The 19,112-nt window shown below is 45.6% G+C and overlaps 1 protein-coding gene across 2 annotated transcripts in view; it reads left to right on the forward strand.

Annotated features, from left to right (window-relative positions):
• Positions 1–1,142: 1,142 nt before the first annotated feature.
• Positions 1,143–19,112, forward strand: part of MACROD2 (mono-ADP ribosylhydrolase 2) — an 842,329-nt gene continuing 824,359 nt past the window's right edge. Inside the window, exons 1-2 of one of the 2 annotated variants that reach the window (XM_039389846.1) lie at positions 1,143–1,639; positions 5,335–5,451. In XM_039389846.1, the coding sequence (XP_039245780.1) occupies positions 1,594–1,639; positions 5,335–5,451 (163 nt within the window). In that variant the 5' untranslated portion in view covers positions 1,143–1,593. The remainder of the gene's footprint in view (positions 1,640–5,334; positions 5,452–19,112) is intronic. The other variant, XM_027726087.2, reaches the window with a different exon arrangement.

Below are 19,112 nucleotides of genomic sequence, written 5' to 3' on the forward strand. Positions count from 1 at the left end.
GTGAAGGTCTGTTGGATCATGAGCCCCATGAGGCACTGAGGGCTGTGAGATGTCCTTTGTCACCCCAGCCCCTCATCACTTGTACATCACTACAAATTAAGTACCTGCTGTGCTCCAGGGCCGAATCCATTCACCTGCACAGGGAAGGGCCTTTCTCTCCACAGGGACGCAACTGAAGCCAAGAGGATCACTGCAGCTGCAGGGAAACTTTTATATTTATTTATTTAGTCCATGGAAGTTTGTGTGAAGGAATAAATGACTCGGTCAGGAGAAGGGCAAGTGGCACAGGGGCTGAGGTACCGTCCCCGACCTTTGGTCCCAGGTGGACCTTGGCCTTTGCTGCAGCAGGAGTTGGTGGGAGGGGTAGAGATCCCAGAGATCCCAGCAACTCACAGAATCAATGAGGTTGGAAGACCTCCGAAATCATCAAGTCCAACCTATGACCGAACACCACCTGGACTATTAGACCGTGGTTCTGAGTGCCAAGTAGTCTTTCCTTAAACACTTTCAGGAACTGTGGGTCCACCACCTCCCCGGGCAGTCCATTCCAATGTCTAATCACCCTTTCTGTGAAGAAATTTTTCCCGATGTCCAACCTCAACCTTCCATGGCACAGCTTGAGACTGTGCCCTCTCGTTCTGTCGCTGGTTGCCTGGGACGAGATCGACCCCCACCTGGCTACATCCTCCAGTCAGGGAGTCGCAGAGAGCAACAGGGTCACCCCCGAGGGGGATTAAACACCCCCAGCTCCCTCAGCCGCTCCTCATCGGACTGTTCTCCGGCCCCTTCACTGGCTCCGCTGCCCTTCTCAGGACAGACAGTTGTGTCCCTGGACACACCCGCTCCCGGTAACCTCAGCCCGGCGGCTCCAGCACCTGCGTTTGAACCGGCCGGGGCTGCTGTTCCCCGCGTCCCGGAGGCTCCGGGGCCGCAGGGGGATCCCCGGGACTGCGCCGGCGGGCGGCCGGGTCGGGCCGTGCGGGGCAGGTCCCGCCGGGTCCCGGGTCCCTGCAGGTGCCGCCGCCGTCGCTCGGCAACAGCCCCGCGGTGCCGGGCACGGCCGGAGCCGCCGCAACCCGGAAGCAGAGGGGCGGACGGGGCGGGCGGGGGGCGGCGGCGGGGCGGGACGGGGCTGCCCGCCCGCTCCCTCCCCCCCGCGGGGACAGCGAGCCCCGCGCGGAGCTGTCGCACCAAGCACCTACCGCGCTGTGTCCCCCCTCCCCACCACCACCACCACCACAACACCCCCTTTTCTCCCTCGTCCAAATCCTCCGGACCCGGCGCCGCCGCGCTCAGGCTCCTCCTGGCCGGTGCGGGAGGAGGAGGCGGCGGCGGCTGCTGAGCGGCGTGTGCCGGAGCCAACGGGCGGCGGGGAGCGGGGCGGGCGCTGCGGGGGTGTCGGGGTAGAGCGAGGCGTGACCCGGCTGACGGGCACCGTGCGGCGGGCGCGGAGCCGGAGTCGGACCCGGCGGGAGCGGCGGCGGCGGCGCGGGGCGTCGGTATCGCTCGGCTCTGGCTCTGGCGCGGCGTCTCCTCCACCCCCTCGTGAGCCTGGGGAACCTGCAGCTCAAAGCCGCCGCCAGCCACACCACCATGTACCCCGGCAACAAGCGGAAAAAGCTCTGGCGGGAGGAGAAAGGTATTATCGCCCTTCCCGGTGCCGGGCCCGCTTCTCCCGCCTTTAACCCCACGCTGAGCCGGGAAGGAGGGGCGGTCCCGGCGCCCTCGGAGCCGCCGCCTCGCCGCGGGGTGTCCGGCAGCGCTTCCCGCGGCTGAGGGCACGGGGTGGGGAAGCTTGGGGGGGTGGTCAGTGCTCTCCGCCCTTGTCCTGGGGTCTCCTGGCTGAAACACCCCAAAATTGCCCGCCCCGCCGGCCTCACGGCAGCCCGGGTGTGCGGGAATGGGGGGTGTTCCCCCCCAGGTCGGTGGGACCCGTGAGGAGCGGAGCCCCGGGGCTGAGGGGAGCGAGGGCGGGCGGGCGGTAAACAGCCCCTCTCCTGAGGGCTTCCCGCCCCCGAGTCACCTTGTGGGAGCGTTCCAGGCCGGAAAGTTGGGCACATGCCCTCAAAACGTGCCTTTCCTCCTTTTAACGCGTTCGTTTTCCGAGGCAAAATGTGGTTTATTTGAATTGCTGGTGTGCTGTGCTTCAGTTCAGCTTCTAGTGTCCGTCAGCCGGGGTGAAGTGTTCGGGGTATGAGGCTGTCAAAGCACCCCCCCCCCTCCCCGATTCCAACTATTTACTCCTTTTATCTTTTTTTAAGGACCCCCACCCGTGTATTCTCAGTTTAAAAATCCCCAAAGTCAAACTCCAGAGCATGAAAAGTGTGGGCCAAGCGTTTGACGCAGACCTCGCTGTTTTGGTACTTTATATCAATCCTGTAGAAATTAAGAAAAAAAAATAATCACCCAGTGGAAGTGTGATATTTATATCTTCTAGGAGGAAAGCTTCTTGCCTGGTGTGTTTACAAATAGTGTAGTAATACACGAGGAGAGGATGAAAAAAATACCAGCGGTTCATATTTTACGTTCTCTTTCTTCCGTCACCCCTGTGACTCTGTGTGTGTTTCAAGCTAAGAAGGCAGAAGACCAGTGCAATGGATAGGATTCACGCTTCTTGTCTGTGGCGGAAATCAAGTGTACATTCGTAAGGAAAAATTGTTAAAACACAAACGAACTGATCTCTCTGCAGGTTAATTGCTCCTGTCAACTTCTTCTCAGATGAAGTGACTTTTGTTCCACGCTTTTTTCTTTCAAAACTGTCTTGCAGTCCATGTTTCTGTAGTAAAAAGTAAGGCAACAAATTTCTACCGGACAAAAGTTTCAGTTTTCAGCAAAGATACAGGTAAATCTTCTGAGGCATTGTTTATGTGGGGTCAGCTATAACTGACTTTCCTTTAAAACTGCATGGCGTTACCTTCAGAAAACGCTGGTTTTGTGCTGGGGGACAGATGGGGAGAGGTTTCTGACAGGCTCTGGTGAGTGTTCCTGTTACTCCCACTTGTCTCTTCCAGCTCTGCTGCTGTCTGTGTGAGTTCATAGCCTGGCAAGTAAACCCGGACCCTTGGTGAGGAGGGCTGAGTGGAGAGGCTGGAGGGTAAGCTGGAAACCAGAGCTGCTGACACGCTTTCCTTGTCTCAGTCAGCTGTGAGGATGGTGGTCTCCATCAGGTGATGTTTAGGGATGCAAACCAGAGCTCCCCACTGCTGGTGAGGTTTTCCCCTCCAGGAAGCAGATCTGAGTGCTGGCTGGCCAGAACTCACTGTGTCTTTGCCTAGTGTGAATGAACAGTGTTTGCCAGTCTTCTGCTCCAGTAATTGCTTTCCAGCATGATGCTGATGGTGCTGGGCCTGGGTATTTGAATGATGAGGGCAGAAAAAAGTTCTCTGTTCACTGCTGGCATTGCTCTTCAGCTTGTAGCCCTGTGGGACTTGCCAAGTACCTTCTTTACTAGAGAGGAAAATTAGAGAAGCCCAACTTCTTTCCTTCCTACCCAGACTGTACTTCAGAAATCAAATCTTTGGTTAGGACTGCCTTCACCTCTCACAGGTACTCCTGAACCCCTGCAAAGCTGTCTGTGCTTGCTGGTTCTGCTCTTCCCATGAAGCTCTGAATGCAGTTGCTCTCAGCCTTTTATGTTCTGAAGCACCTCTTGAAAAGTAAAAAGCACCAATTGCTAAATATTGAGTTCAAACCCACTGACAATACACTTGCTTGTCTTAATTACTTTCTTGGTAATTAAGGGTTGGTCCACATCCTCCCAGGGGAGGTCTTGCTTGAGGACAGCTGGAACGGAGCAGGAGCAGGACTGGAGTTGATTTCAGAGCCTCAGACACAGGACTGGGCTGCCTGCAAACTTCCCAAGTTTCTGCTGCAGGCAGAAAACTGCACTTGCAGCGAAGGCTGTCGGGAGCGTCTTCCGGGAGGTTTGTGTATAATTAAGTCTCAGTTTAAGTTCTCGCTGCTGACTCACGGGAGCAAAGTTCTGTAAAACCTTTCTGTAGAGAGCAACTTGTGTTTTGAAGGCACAGGACTGGCTCTATCACCTCTTCAGCAAAAGGCACCCAGAAGTGCTCTGCTTGTCAATCCCTCAAACCTGACACACAGAGGCACTCGCTCTCTTGGGTCTGCCTTCCTGTAGCACTTCCAGTGTTCACGTCAAATACTTGGAGTTTTTTATGCTTGAAGCTCAGGTAACGGATTTAAGTGCATCTCTGTTGTGCATGATGGTGACCCTGGTCACATCAGTTCTACTTTGGCAGATGTAAATATCCAATTAAGGCATACCCAGCCTGCATAACAGAGAGAAATGTTTTTGTCAACTGAATAAATTGGTAGGGCTGTCAAAAACAGCAAAGTGAACTTATTTTGTTAAAGGAGCCTGTGCTCCAAAGTTGCCTTTGGTTATTAGACTGTGCTGATTGCAGCCTCCATCATTAGGAAACTTTATTTAAAAAAAGAAAACCACCACAGCGAAAAACTCCACAGTGCAAGTGATTTTCTTTCTTATTTTTTTACTGTTTCATCTCAGAAGCAGTTTCCATGTCCAACTCTTTCACCGCCTCTTCTACTTGAGAAGAAAATATTCTTTTTAATTCCATCTAGCCCTTTATGACAAAGGCAAACAACATGGGTTTAGCCTTCCCCTCCACTCCTAAAAACTCTTGAGTCTTCAAAGAGGATTTATTAGTGATTAAAGTGTCAAAAAAACTGTTAGTGTGGTTGTAGTAGTAATAGTGCCACTTCTAAAAACAGATCAGAAGCTTCAGTAGCATATGGGTGTTATGGTGTGCTCTACTGTTTTTTTGGGGTTTTTTCCCCCTTTCCTTTTGGGAGAGGAAAAGCTCTGCAACTTGTGCTGAGCTAATAATGATCACTGATGTGGGGAGGGAGATGAGGATGTGGCTGCAAAAATCATCTCAAGTGCTGGGTCATGGGGGTGTTTGCAGTGTTTGGTCACTGGGGTGTTTTTTTTTTCCTTGCTGTCCATTTATAGAAAGGTCTGAAGAAGAGTGAAGCTGGCAGTAGCCATTGTAGTTGTACACTCTTTGAGGCTTTACCTTTCACTAAATGTCTGAAAAAAGAGATAGTGACTTTCTCAGGAGGAAACAAAACCAACCATCCCTTTGTGTTTTAGTGTGGTAACAAGTGTGTCCTATTAATATTCAAATGAAAGTCTCTGCAGAGACTTAAACACGCCTTTCTTACCACCTAGAAGGTAACAGAATGTTTGCTCCCGTGGCATTTCAGTGCACCAGGGGCAGTGCACTGGTCACTGCTTGGCTCATGTGGAAGTTTGCACAACTTTTTTCATGTCTCTTCCCCCCACCCAAACAGAGCGTCTGCTGAAGATGACCTTGGAAGAAAGACGCAAGGAGTACTCGGGGGACTACGTTGCATTGAAAACTATTCCAACGTGGATGGAAGACTTAAAAAGCAAGAGTGAAAGTGATGGTAAGTAAAATGGGGAAGTCTCGAAATGCAGACCACTCTGTTTGCTCAATCTGAAGTTACTTTTAGGAAAGCCAAGACTTAGAACCCATGTTAGGAGCAGGGACAGTCTAAAATGAGGGAAGGGGGAAAGAAAAAACAACAAAATTTCTTAAAGGCTCACTGGTGTCCCCTAACTCTGCAGGTATCCTCAGGTGGAGTCAATAACCCTTAAGTATATAAAATAGCTGTTCTCTGCAGGAGGCTTACTTTCCAGATACTCCAGTCAGCTGTGCCTAAGGAGCTTTGTCTTTGCAACTCAGTGAGCATAATGATCTGGGGAATCTGGGCAAAACAGTGTTGTAGGTGACTGAAAAGCAGAGGGGAAGTGCACAAGCGATGTTGTTTTCTAAATGTCCAGGAACGGGAGGAGATTGGGTTTGAAGCCTGTCTTACTTTTGGTCCTGCCTGCTTTCTTAGGCTGAGGAACATCAGCCTGGCCTGGATTAACTCCCACTCTCTAAGTGCGTGCAGCCTTATCGTGGTTGTGATCACCAGGAGAGTTGTCTAAATACTTGTGGTGATGACTGACCAGAAATGAGAATCCTATTCCCTTAGAGAGTTCTGTCCTCTGTAAGTAATTCTGAAACAGTGCTTCGTTCTTTGTCTACTTCCCTTTCATCCACACAAGGACGTGGAAGGATAGGGATGACTTCTGAGCTGGTTACCTCCTCCTCTTTTCTTCCTGTGCCTTGTTATCCTATTTGGCTGAAGCCTGTGGGTTTTTTTTGGAGGAGCATTTAACTAGGAGACCTAAAGTGTTTCCTGCTTCTGCAGGTATAGGACTGGTTTTCAGACGTTTTTGTTACCACTAAGAGCAAAGACTGGCCTGTGAACAGGTGTGTGGAGTTGTCTTGTGGCTGCAGGTGAATGTGGTCTTTATGGTAAATAATCCAGGTGACATGAGGCCTGGAGCTAATCAGCTGTTTTTAATAAAATGGGAAGGCTGTAGCACTTATTTTAGCACAATCTGGAGGAGCTGACAGATCTGCAGATGTCCTTGTCATAAACAGCTGAAGCTCTTGTCTGCTCCTAAAAGCACCTGGAATGACTTTTGCAGTGAAAATATGTCAGAGGTTGCTGAGCTCTTCAGTGCTGCTGATTAGCTGAGTTACATCAGTACCTATAGACCTCTTTCTCCCTTTTATATCTTATCAGGATATCTTATCAGGAAGCTTGTCCATCTAGAAATCAAAGGCTGCATAAAACCAAAAACTGTTACCTGACTTCCTCTGAGTTCATTTCAGAGGCCTGTGGTATGTGGGAATATGCAGTATGTCGTGGGGTTTAACTGGGAGACTCTTTATCCCTACTAGCCCAAACTATGTTTTCATTGCAGCTACTCTCACATTCCCTATAAAGTGCTGAAATTCTCAGGTCTTGTATTACTTGGGCTGCTGAAGGTGACAAGGTGTGGATTTACGTTGTGATTGGTGTTAGACTTCACAGAAGCAAAATGTCACTGTCTAATATGTGGGTATTGAATCATGGCAGTGGTGAATTTATTTTCTTGTAGCCGCTCTTGCCTTCTCTCTGTTAGTACTCAGTGCACTGCAAAAAAAATGCTGGAAGGCAAAAGTTGTGCTGAAACACTTCTCTGCTACTGGAAGCTTTTGTTATACAGTACATTTAGGAGGAAATAGCTGTAGTCACTTGTTGTCTTTGATGTATTTGTTGTAAATAAGCCATGTGGAATAGTGAACTTCTGGAAGGCTGGGCTGCTGAAATGCTTCCACATTCCAACTGATCAATACACTTAGAAGAAATACGTGTATTAATGTGACTTATTGCATGTGTTTCAACCTTCCCTTAAGTGTTGACCCCACTGGAAGGTATTGAGAGTTTGCAAGAACTATTTTTTTGAGCTGAAAGACAGAAAAACTAGAATTTCAGCCTTGCTGATGGGGACTTCTGCTCTGTGTACTGGGACATACAGAGGGCAACAGGTACAGCCTGAGTGAGGCTCTGGAGAGAAGTGAGGCCCCAGGTGTGGTGCAATTGGTGATGACTTGACAGTGCCATGCCCAACTTCTCATATTTTCTTTTATTGAAACGTGGCTGCTTGTACTGGCAAACTGAAGAAGAGGAAAAAAATAAAATCCTCTGTGTTACTTGTCAGACCAAAACAGCAACTGATGGGGAATGTGGAAAAAATTCTTTACCATTTACTTCCAAACAGTGAAAAAATGACAGATTGATTAGTAAAGCATGGAGTGGCTGCTCAGGAAGAGTGATGAGGAGAAATCAAGAAAGCAACCAAGAACAAATCAAGTGAAGCAGGAGCAATCAATCAGCTGCTGTAGTAAGAAGCTGCAGGAGAAAGGCAGAGCATCTGGGCTGGCAATAGTCCCTATAGATACTCAGTACTCAGCTGGAGATTAAGACAGTTCAGTACTGCACAGATTTGTGTCCTGGCTGTTAGGAACAACATAAAACCTTCATGGTGCCCATTTTTAAGTGTGAATGACTTGCTGGGGGGTGTTGGGAGATTCCAGGTAGGCACATGTTTTTGTCACGTGGAAGTTTAACAGAAGATTATTGAAAAGTCTCTGTGTGGAACTGCTCAAACTGAAATGATTTAAAAGGTTCATGTTGGGAGGGAACCAACCTCACTGCTCTTTGTTGACACGTTTGGAGAACATACCGTAGTTTGTGGAAGAAGGGTTTTTCCTCACCCCTCCTGCTTCACCCTTTGATGGGAAGTTGTGTTCAGAACTAAATTCTGAAGAAAACTGGTAAAACTTGGAGTAAGTTTGTGTTTTGGCAAGGCTGGAGGTCTTTGTAACTGAGTAACAGAGGGGTGTGTAACTCTGTAAAGCTTTCTGAGGAGCAGAGCTGGGGAGTTCTGAATGGCAGCTGACAAGGGCTTTGTCTCTTACAGCAGCAAAGGTGTTTGAAAGCATTTGGGAGTTGAAAGCAGCAGTGTCTGTGTTAAAATGCTCTTCTGTGACTAAAACAAAACCCCACATTGTTTTGCAGGTCTCCTCATATGGACAGAAGTAGCCATAAGAAATTAAGTTGGTGTGTGTTTTGGCATGGAATTCAGTCCATGTTTGTGTTAATTCTTCTTTATGGGAGGAGAGTGGTGCACTGTGGAATGCAGAGACTAAGCCTGGTGCCCACTGCTCTGGGCTGAGGGAAGCAAGCTGGTGTGGGTATTTCCAGAAGGCCTGTGCTGTCAGAATCCCTGGATTTTTGGTGTGCCAGGAGACACAAGTGGGTCTCGGAGATCAACTGTTGTAACACAGCAGTGGAAGGAAAAGGGAGACTTAGTGAAAAGTGTCCCTCTTTAATGTCACAGGGGATGGTAGGAAGGCAAAAGTTTTGTTCTTTATGTTCTGTAAACATAAGCTTTCTTTGTTTTAACTGCATTTATTAAAGAAATAAGCAGTTACCCTCTTTGCAAACAAAGAATGAGCTTGTAGAGGGCTGGATAGTATGAATACACTGGAATCCATCATTCTTCCCACTTCTTATCCTTCAGATGCACCAAATGCAGGCATCTCATCTGTTTTCTTACGTACTTGGAAGCAGAGTCCCTTCCTGACAACATCTGAATAATGGACTTGTTTTCTGAAGCTTTGGAATTTATATCCCTTTGTTTCAATGATATTTATTACCCACCACTTTATGCTGGGCACTCCTTTTGTACAGCAACAGGAGCTAATGTTGCTCAGTGACTAAAACACCACCATGTAGACTCATGGCTAGAGTGGTTTTAGAAGTTAAATACATATATTAGCTTTTTGTTGGGTACACAGTAATTGCCAAAGATTCTCTGCAGAGATGACTTCAGAAAACTTTTTCTTGAAAGCTTTTTGAGAAAATCAGGGTCTTGGTAATTTTGTTTTCGCTGAGTTTTGTGTACCACTTGTAGAAAAACATTTTGTTGCATTAATTGGGCAATTCAGAAAATGGAATAAATTTTATATAGTTGAACTCCAGGCAGCTGAGAGTCCTGCTGATTCTCACAGCCTCTGGAATTCATTTGTATGGCAGTGTTGCCGAGAAAACAGCAAATTCGGGTGGTGGTTTAAAGATCTTTGCTAATGGTAAGACCTGATTTTGATTGGATGAAGTTAAAAGGGAAGGACACAGTAACTAAGTTTTTAATTTTTGTTTAAGATGTAATGAATAAAAGGTCTGCAGTCCTCTTTTTTTAAGCAAGTCTTGAAATATGTTTAGATGGTTTGGCAGCTTCTGTATCTTTTTAATCTGCTATTTTTTTAAGAAAATGATATGGTTCAAAGTGTGTTCAAATTAATCTACTTTAACACTGAGGGGCTTATGTATAATAATTTGCTTTGGATTTAACAAAAGCATCTTTGCACTGTGAATGTGTAGCTTTCTAAATATTCACAGTGGGTTGACACAAGATTACAGAGACAAAGTATCAGGGTGAGCCACTCGAAATGCTTCGTGGTGGAAGGAAAATGTGTGGTTATACTGAGCCGTGACCAGCATTTCTTGAGATGGGTAACTAAGCACAGGTAATATAATATAATATCTGCTTGTGGCCCTGTTTGGTGTGGATATCTGTCCTGCAGGAAATAGGAATCCAGGTGAATATTATCAAACTGACCTTGGCAAGTGACACCACTACTGAGGTGCAGTGAAATTCAGCCAGGATGTCTGCAAGTGAGAAATAACATCTCTCTAAACCACTCATTATTTCCAGTGACTTACACAGAAGAAGAAATTGTGCTCAACTGGAACATAAAGATTGATTGTTGGGCAAGTTATGACAATGAGTTGTCTGTAAAAGCTGTGTCAAACCAGTGTGTTTCAAGACCATCCCCCCAGCAAGAACCCAAGTCCATCAGCTTGCACTTAGTGTGTTCTTTTTTTTTTTTCTTACAGTGACTTTAGCAACTGTCTTTATAACACGTTTTTAGCTGAGTGACAAGGAGGAAAGTAAATCAAGAGAGCTCAGTGTGATGCTTTCTATCTGTCAAAGAAAATGGTGCTTTTGCTACTGAAGCTCTTGGTCTGGTGAAGTTCACAGTGCAGCAGTTTTTCTGCTGAGCTCACACAGAAAACAGCAATAACTTGTGTGCCACCATTCAGGATCTCTGCTGTTACTTGAGGCAGAGAGTGAATTCCAGCTTTGCCTAAACTCCTGCTGTATTTGGTTTTGTCCTTACTCTTCATGTAGTCATACCACTGTTACTCCCACTGAGTGTCTTATCACAAGGTCTCTCCAAGACTGGTGTGTTAAAGGTTAGAAAGCTGTGTCACTGAGATGCATGTGGAGATCTCTGCTTATTAATTGCTGTGTGTAATAGCTGAGGGAGCACCCCCCAAAGAGCAACAGCTGTGGTTTGTGTGAATTGTGTGAAGATCATGGCAATGGAGTATTTGGAATACTTGGAAAACGATGTACTTTTTGTGGAAGTGCCTGTAAATCTGTTTGCTCATTTCTGCTCTCTGCCCATATATATTAAGGAAGGAGCAAAGGAATTGGAGGGGTAACAACAGCAAACCATGTTGGGAGCTTCTCAGTCTGTTCTGGAGGTGTCCAGGAGTCCGTGTGCATGATGTGGGGTGACTTTAAGGCTGAGGTGGTTTTTGTTTGGCTGCAACCCATATCTAAGGGAGTAACCAGAGCCCTGGGTGTGCTCTGCTTCACCCAGGCTCTTGGCTGCCCTTTGGGGACGTGTCCTGAACAGATGCAGAGCTGCAGAGTGGTACAAATCTGACCATGGGATTTGCTGGCCCCACACACTTTTCTGTCTTCTTCAGATGCAAGTTTACTTATTGCTTGAGAGCAATAATCTGTGTGTGTGTGTGTTGGTTTGGTTTTAGAGGCAAATATTCCTCCCTAATTAGTGATAACCCTGATATAAGTGGATAAATGAGTATGTTTAGTGCAAGGGGTGGGGAAAAACTACAGTAAACAGAAAGAATGAATATATAATCAGTTGACTTTGTAATTCCCTGGTGAGCTGCAGGCATATAACCTTTAAGGATGGATTAGCTGTCAAAGAGGTGATGCTCGTGCTACAGGTTTTTTTAAAGTGTTTTGAGGAAGAACTAAAAAAAATCTTTCAGCAAATGTGAGATGATTATTACAAAGTAAAAGTTCAGATCTGTTTACATAGATTAAAAACACAAAATCCAGTGTGGCTAATCCTCTTTCCAAGAAAGTAATAGCACTTGTCTTTGTAATTAAGGCAGTGATTTCTCTTTAAGCTGATGCTTGGTGATTTTTTTTTTTTTTTTGACAAGTTAACTTCCACAGAGCAATAAGCTCATACAGGTCCTGGATAGAGTTATCACTTTGTGGCCCTTCTGAAGGCAGCTGAGAAAACCCTCTTATCTGCAGTGGCAGACAGCTCCTTGAGGGGCAAGAGTTAACTGGAGGAAAGGATGCTGCTCTCAACAATAAATTGGTGTCCTTACTGAGGCTCTGCAAGCTCTCGGTGGGTTTCAGAGAGCAGTAGCAGGTGGAAGTGCAAGGGGAAGTCAGGCATGTCTTTGCCAGAAAGAATATTTCCGAAGTTTAATTACTGGTGACACGAGTCTTGACCAGATTAATAATTTCCAAACTTACTTCTGCCTCGTGCAATACGAGATACAATCCTTTTTTTCTGCAGCTGCTGAACATCTCTGCACACTGAAGTTTTGTGCAGAGGTCCCTGGGGAAGTACTGAGCAGAGTTAGAAAGTGGAGATGATGCAGGGTGCTGTGAGCTGGCAGGCTCTGCTCGCTCAGGGTGTGAGGGAGGGTGGCTTTAGCAGCACTGATGCTGCGAGTCGGGATGTGCTGTTCCTCAGGAACGGCTGAGAAAAACTGTAGGTTCCAGCCTGGAATATTTTGGTGGCTGACTCGTCTGGTGTTCAAGACTACTAAGATAAAGCAGAATAATAGTAGCTTTTTGAGCGAGATAGTGTAATACATGCAGGGGAAAAGTAACAGGTTATGGACTTTGGCTCATGTCTTCTCTTTGATCGTCATTTTCTCCGCTCCCCTTTTTACGTATAAAGGATGAGCTTCTTCAGAGTGTGGGGGATTGCAAGATCAAACCCCCAGATTAATGCTCTGCAGAGGCAGTTTCAGTAAGTCATCCCGCTTTGCTCAGTGTGGTGGCTTGGCTAATGCCCCAGTCTATAATTTATGATGGATTGTGGCATATGTCCTCACAGTCCTGTGCAGACAGATGTGAGCCAATGTGCCAGCCTGCTTAGAAGCCATGTGCCTGTGATTAGGTTGAGTCCAAAATCAAGCTGTTAAATTGTACCCTTGTCATGGCTTACTACGTAGACTTGTTGTCTGGCTGTGTGACTTTGGGATATTTTCAAGCGTAGGTGAAAAAAGCTGATGTCCTCCTACAGAAGATGGGAGCCTCTTTTGATAAGACAATAAGAGACTGGTGTGGATTGGTTTAATTTGCTGTAGCTTAAGTGTGACAGACATTTATGAAGGTGCTGAGCTGTTGCCTCAACTGGGATTTGCTGCCTGGGACTAATGATAATTATGATCACACAGGGTGGGCTACTCAGCTGCTGCTCTTTGGGTACCCGAGTCTTGCGTTGAGTTTGAAAACGAACCTCACGCTCAAACTGGGTAAAGATTCTGCTTTACCTCCCTCGGTGAGGTTGGGGGATCACTGGTGCAGTTTGAGCTCACTGAGCTCTGTTAGGATCATATTAACCAACTTTCACGGATAGTTGCGTTTGCTTCACGCACAGTTAGACACTTGATTGCACGTGTTAAAAACCCAATCACTGGAAACCGGATAAGCCTGGTCTTCCTTTTTCGATTCGCTGGAGCTGAACTGCTCAGCACGTAGAAATGTCTCTAACAAACCAACTGACGTCTGAGTAGGTTGTGGGGAAGAATCACAGAATCATTAAGGTTGCAAAAGACCTTTAAGGTCATTGAGTCCAAGCATTAAATGGTAGTACTTGCTCTGTGAAGTGATACGTGGCTTTCTCTTGGAAAACCCAGTTGAGGCAGAATTCCTCATCCCTGTAGGAAGCGCTGTGTGCAGATGCATTTGTTACGATGCCCAGAAAATGCTCTTCTGTGCTGTAGAGAAGGCTTAACAATCCAGGTGAAAGGTAAACTTGGATTTTGCACAGCCTTTTCTGTGTGATTCTTTTCTGTGTGGCTCCATTTCACTAAGAATTATTTTGCACGTCAGTGTGGGGTGTGAAAGGGAAGCATAATGTTTGTGCACAGAAAACGTCCTGAGACTTGCAGCTGTTGCATGTTGACTTGGCCTTTCTGCAGAAGTGTGTCACAAGGGTCTTTACCAAAGCTTCCAGATGTTTTTTTTTGGGAGATGGGATGCTAGAGAATGCACATCTTGCAAAATGAAGCCTCTCAGCCTTGTGCTGATGTAGCCAATACATTTATTTCTGAGAGTGGTTCTCTGCAAGCACCTTTGCACTGAGAGCATCTCTGGGAGTTGGTGGTCAAACACTGTGTCAGAAAAGGTTGTTCTAGAGCCTCCTCTCCAAAGGACTTGATCCATCTCTAATGCAGGTGCTAAAAAAGGGTAAAACTGATCGTACCTCTGTCTTGCTTTACAACATTTCCCTGCTTTATCCCACCCTTTGCTTTTCCAGAGGCTCGTTTATGCAGTGGTGGGCCTTTCTGATGGTCTCTTTCGGTATGGATAGTTAGGCTGTAAAGGTGTTCCGAGTTCTGTGTTTTCCATTTGCCCCACAGGTTTGACTTGTGGTTGAAGTTCATCCTGCACTGGGTTTATTCCCATGTGCTCAATGTAACCTTTTCTGTGTGAATAAGGTCCTCTGCTGCTCACCTACTGATGTATTGCGTGTTATGTAGACATGCAGAAGAAGATAGAGCTAAATCTTTCTACTAACTGCTAATGAGTTTGTAACTGCTCGTGAGTTTGTATTCATTTCCGTTTTTCAAGTCCTTAAATTAAGCAAGTGTGACTAATGATAATAATGGTAGAGTTCTCTTCAAATATTGCACGTATCCTCTGTCCCTTGCTGTTTAAATCAAAGTTCAGCTGTTCCTTAGGGTAGCAAATTACAGGTGGTATCTCAGGGAGCAGGGAAAGGGAGATGCTGCAAGGTGCACGTTACCACCAAGCCTGATGTCTTCATGTAGGAAACATCTTTTGCACTTGCATAAGAACTTACCTACCTGCCTCTGGTACTAAAGTTCCTACTCCCACCTGATAAAGAGTTGTCATTCATGCAGAGAGGCTCATGAATGACAGTGCCATGAAATGTTTACTGATGGTTTTGCTGTAGTTTTGCATAGTTTTCTGGTAGTAACATTTTATTTCTGAGCTCCACTGCAAGTACTACAAAAGCCTGTAATGCTCAGCTAGAGAAGTTGTTGCTTAGCAATGGTGTAGGGAATTAAAAAAGCAGAAAATGTAGAATATAAATTGTCTGACTGCTTAGTGAGCTAATGAATGAAATCTAAGGAATTTGTGGTTTCCCACTATAAACTTATTTTAATTCTGCTTAATGCTGTATGTGGGTTTTCATGTTTTGGTAAATGAAACAGGTACTGCTGAAGACCAAACACCTGGCTGTTCATGAAAAGTCATTTTTTTCCCAGGTTCTAAAGCTGCACTGCTGGTAGTGTGTTTTGGATGGAGGCTCATAGTTATCCCAAGAGATGGTGGGTGGGTTTGAACACTCCAGGAATAGTTGTAGGAATGCTGTGATTCTGCAAGGCACAGCTCTTGCAGTGAAGGTGATCTGACTTGTCTGTGAAGTGACATCACCCGTAGTCTTCCAGCTTTACAGACAAGTATCAACATATTCATGGAGCAATGAACAGGGGTCTAAAGCAATGTAATATGTTTGTCTCTCCATTTTTGGGCTTCCACTGTTAATCACAAACTCTCAGTAGTAGAAGGAGGTTATAAAGTAGGAAGTGAGTCTTAGACAGTGCAATTCTTGCCTCCATGTGACCTTGGCTGGCCATATACTGTGTAACTCAGGCTGCTATTTGGGAAGAACCATCTGCATATTGAAATTCTTGGTAACACTGGCAGTGAGGCACTGATAATCAGACTTGGGCAAGAACTTAGCAAATGCAGCATCCGCCAGCGTTTCTATCCCAATATATCATTGCAAAGTCTGGGAGCCCTCTGAAGGTTCATGTAAAGAACTGACCAAACAAGACAGCGATTGAATGAGTGTCTTCAAGTACACAAAGCACAGCTCCTTCTGGGTCACAGCTAAACCAGCAGCCATTCCTACGGACCCTAAATCATGAAATCCCAAGCCAGCAGAAGCAACCACAGCAGCTGGATGCTGACTCTCCAAGTAAACACACAAATACCCAAGGGCCTCAGCCTACTTGTGTCTTGTCTCTGCTGCCACTGTGCATGCTGCTGAAGTGAGAAGACTTTGATTTATGAGTTGACAATTGCATGTCCCTGCAGACCAGGTTGCATCACAAATTAGAGCTGAGAATGTGTTCCTGTTCTTGTTCTCCTCATTTGTTTTTACTCCTTTCTCAGACTTGGGTTTTCGGTACTTTTGCATTCCATACCAAGTCTTCTCTTGGTTTACAAAAACTTTAGAAAAAAGGCAGACTCCTCCTTTCTTTCTAGTTCCTCTTCTCCCAGATTAAAAGGGTTTTCTTGCCTCTCAACTTTGTCTTTTGGGGATATAGAGAGCCGTGTGGGATAGACTGAGGGAAAGGTTGGAACATAACGCTGTAAGGACTAGGCAAGACCTTGGTAACACAAGAAAATTGCATTTTGCATGAGCGCTGTGTGGGTTGTTCAGTCTGACTGGCTGCTTTGATCAGTTCTCATGGTACCCCACTCTTTCTCTCTGTGATGTGTAAATGTCTTCAGTGACTCCCATGCAAACATGGGGCTAAAACGTCACTGCTCATACTTCCAGCCCTGTTTGAGGGCTGCTGGTGGCCACATCACTACACTGAACTTGGCCCAAGTGAGTGAGTTCTAGGCTTTTTGCAGGAATTGTAGAGGGGTGTGTTGTAGCCCCTTGTTCCTCAGATGGGGGATATTTCATACTTCCTGAAAAACCTTGAATGGGAGACACGAAGACCTCCTGACCTGGAAGATGGTCAGATTTAGCCTGAAGAAAAGTCATCCCAGATGGGATCTGATCAGTGTTTATAAACACAGAGTGGAAGGTGTAAGGGAGATGGTTCCAAACTCTTCTTAGTGCTGCACAGGGAAAGGGCAGGAGGCACCAGTTGGAAGAGGAAATTCTCTCTGAGCATTAGAAACAAAACCACACACTTAGTGTGAGGGTGGCTGAACACTGGAACAGGTTGCTTGGAGAGGTTGTGGAGTCTCTGTCTTTGAAGATATTCAAAATTTGTCTGGGACTGGGTCTGGGTGACTTGCTCTGGGTGACTCTGCTTTGAGTGAGGAGGTTGGACTTGACAATCTCCGGAGGTGCCGCCCAACCTCATCCGTTCTGTGGCTCGTGGTGTCTGTTTGCCTCGGGAGTTTGGTACTTGGCTGTAGTCCTGGGCTAATCCAATTATGCCACTTGGTAATTAGCAGAAACACACCATATTGGCAGAGTGTGCAGCCAGAGAGAAGGTGTTGGTGTTCATCATCAAGTGCCTTTGACTTGCATGTTGTGCTGCGTTTTTGGCTGGGTAGGAAGTGATTTGTCTGCAACAGATGTTTCCTCCTTGTGCTCAGGTTCTGATCTCGTTTAAGTCCAAGAAGTGATAGAGCAAATCTGTACTACAAATCTGAAGTACTACAGTGCATCTGTGAATGCTTTCCCCCTGGTGATGGAACATATGGAAATAATGCTTATCTTGATTTAGATAAGCAATTGCCTTTCCTGTACAATCATCCACGCTTAGTAGGAGTGGAAGCAGACATGGAATAGAACAGGTCTTACAATCTGTCTTTTCTAAAATTTCTTAAGCCTGTGCAGAAACAAATGGAATAGAAAGCTGTGTTAGATGGGAGGTTAGTAATTGATAATAGCTTGTCATTTTTAATCTGTACAGGACACCTGTGAAAACAAAGCTTTAAATTAAAAAAAAAAAGACACTGAAGGGAAAAGGCACAGAGTGTGTAGCAGAGTTGTTGCTGCACATTCCCCTGTGGTCAGATGCACTCCTAAAGCTTGCTCAACTCCTGTTTCTTTTAAGTAACCCAAGAAAAGTGGAGCAGTGTCCCAGTCCGGTGTTTGCTGAGGATTCTCTCAGGAGTGGAAGGGCTGGCTCTTGCCTGGGAATCACATTGTGACTCTTATCCCTTGCTCAGGTTCTTTTTCCAGTGTTCTTTCCAGATCCTGTTAGAATAGCCTTCCTTGTGTGGGGATACACATCTCTGCTATTAACTGTTGTAGTAGGGATGAGAGAGTGGGCAGACTTCTTTGAACTTCAAATTAATTTACTTCCTTCAGCTGTGAATTCTAAAGCTGACTAGAAATGATGAAACTCTCCGATTTTTCAGGTTTTTTTCCTTTCAATTCAGTCTGTTACTTGTTTTTATGAACTAGAGGGGGGGAAAAGTTAAGTCATCTGTGTTGTTTAACAAACTTTTATTATAACAGTGTGAGCCTTTGAGCCTTGCTGCCATCAATCCTTTTTACTTGTTCTTTCTTGGATTTTTTTTTTTCTCATTTTATTGTGCCATAGGTATTGCTTTATACTATGGGGCTTTGGTATCTATTTTTACTATGTGTGTGCTCTGCTTTCATTAACAAGTAGTTTTAAAATGCAAATATAAGGGGTTTTTATAACAGAAACTCTTCCAGCTGTAGGTTTTTCTCCTCCCTCTGGTTGTAAGCTGTTTGGTATTGCTGCAGGGATTCCTGTAATTGGATGCCTGAGACCTCAGTTTCAAAAATTAAGATACTTTATACTAGACTTTAAAACCTCGACTATTTGAGCAGTGACTGAGTTTCAGGGCTGATTTTCCGATGCTGTAGGTTTGTGCCATCCTTGTTCATTCCACCAGCTGAGCATATTCATGTCCTGGCTGGGAGCTCCCTCTAGTGAGATGCTCTGACAGTCCTTTTTTCCTCTTAGTTTGGAAGAACTTAACACGTTTTCTATTGGAGCACAGTTTTTGTTGACTAAATCTAATGTGTTTTTCTACCCACGTGTGAGTCCTAAAGGCCCTTTTCCTTTGGGGTGAGCTGGAAGGAGCTGTAAGTAAAGCTGAGGACAAGGGCTGCTTATTTGCTGTATTTGGTGTAAAGAGCTCAGCTAATCAACCTCATCCTACTTCAAGCTGTGGCTCTGTGGACTCAGATGTTGGGGCCAAAGGGTGACAGGAGGAAGAGCTAAATGAAATTGGGTTGCATAGGCAAAGGGATAGAAGATGATGGGTGGATTTAGAGGGAAAAAGGTGTGGATGGGACATGAATGATCAACTGTTTCTGGTGAAGAATTTCAACTCTAATATATTCCTGAGGCTGAGGCAGAGGGGGAGAGAGAAGAAGCTGGAGCATTTATAGTGTCTTCAAAAACAGCTGAAACAAAAGATATATTTTTAGAAAGGATGTACCAGGATCAACTCTATCCTTTGTGTGGATGCAAAGATGATTTAGTGACCATTGACTTGACTTTCTCATAGGAGTTACAGTCAACTTGTTAGCAAGATTAAACTTAAAACAATAAAAGCTGCCTTACTTCATAAATAATTTTAATAATAAAAAAGGCTGGATTAG

This window comes from Pipra filicauda, unplaced genomic scaffold (assembly GCF_003945595.2).
Source record: "Pipra filicauda isolate LSUMZ 115617 unplaced genomic scaffold, ASM394559v2 scaffold77_size3566232_pilon, whole genome shotgun sequence".
NCBI lineage: Eukaryota > Metazoa > Chordata > Aves > Passeriformes > Pipridae > Pipra > Pipra filicauda.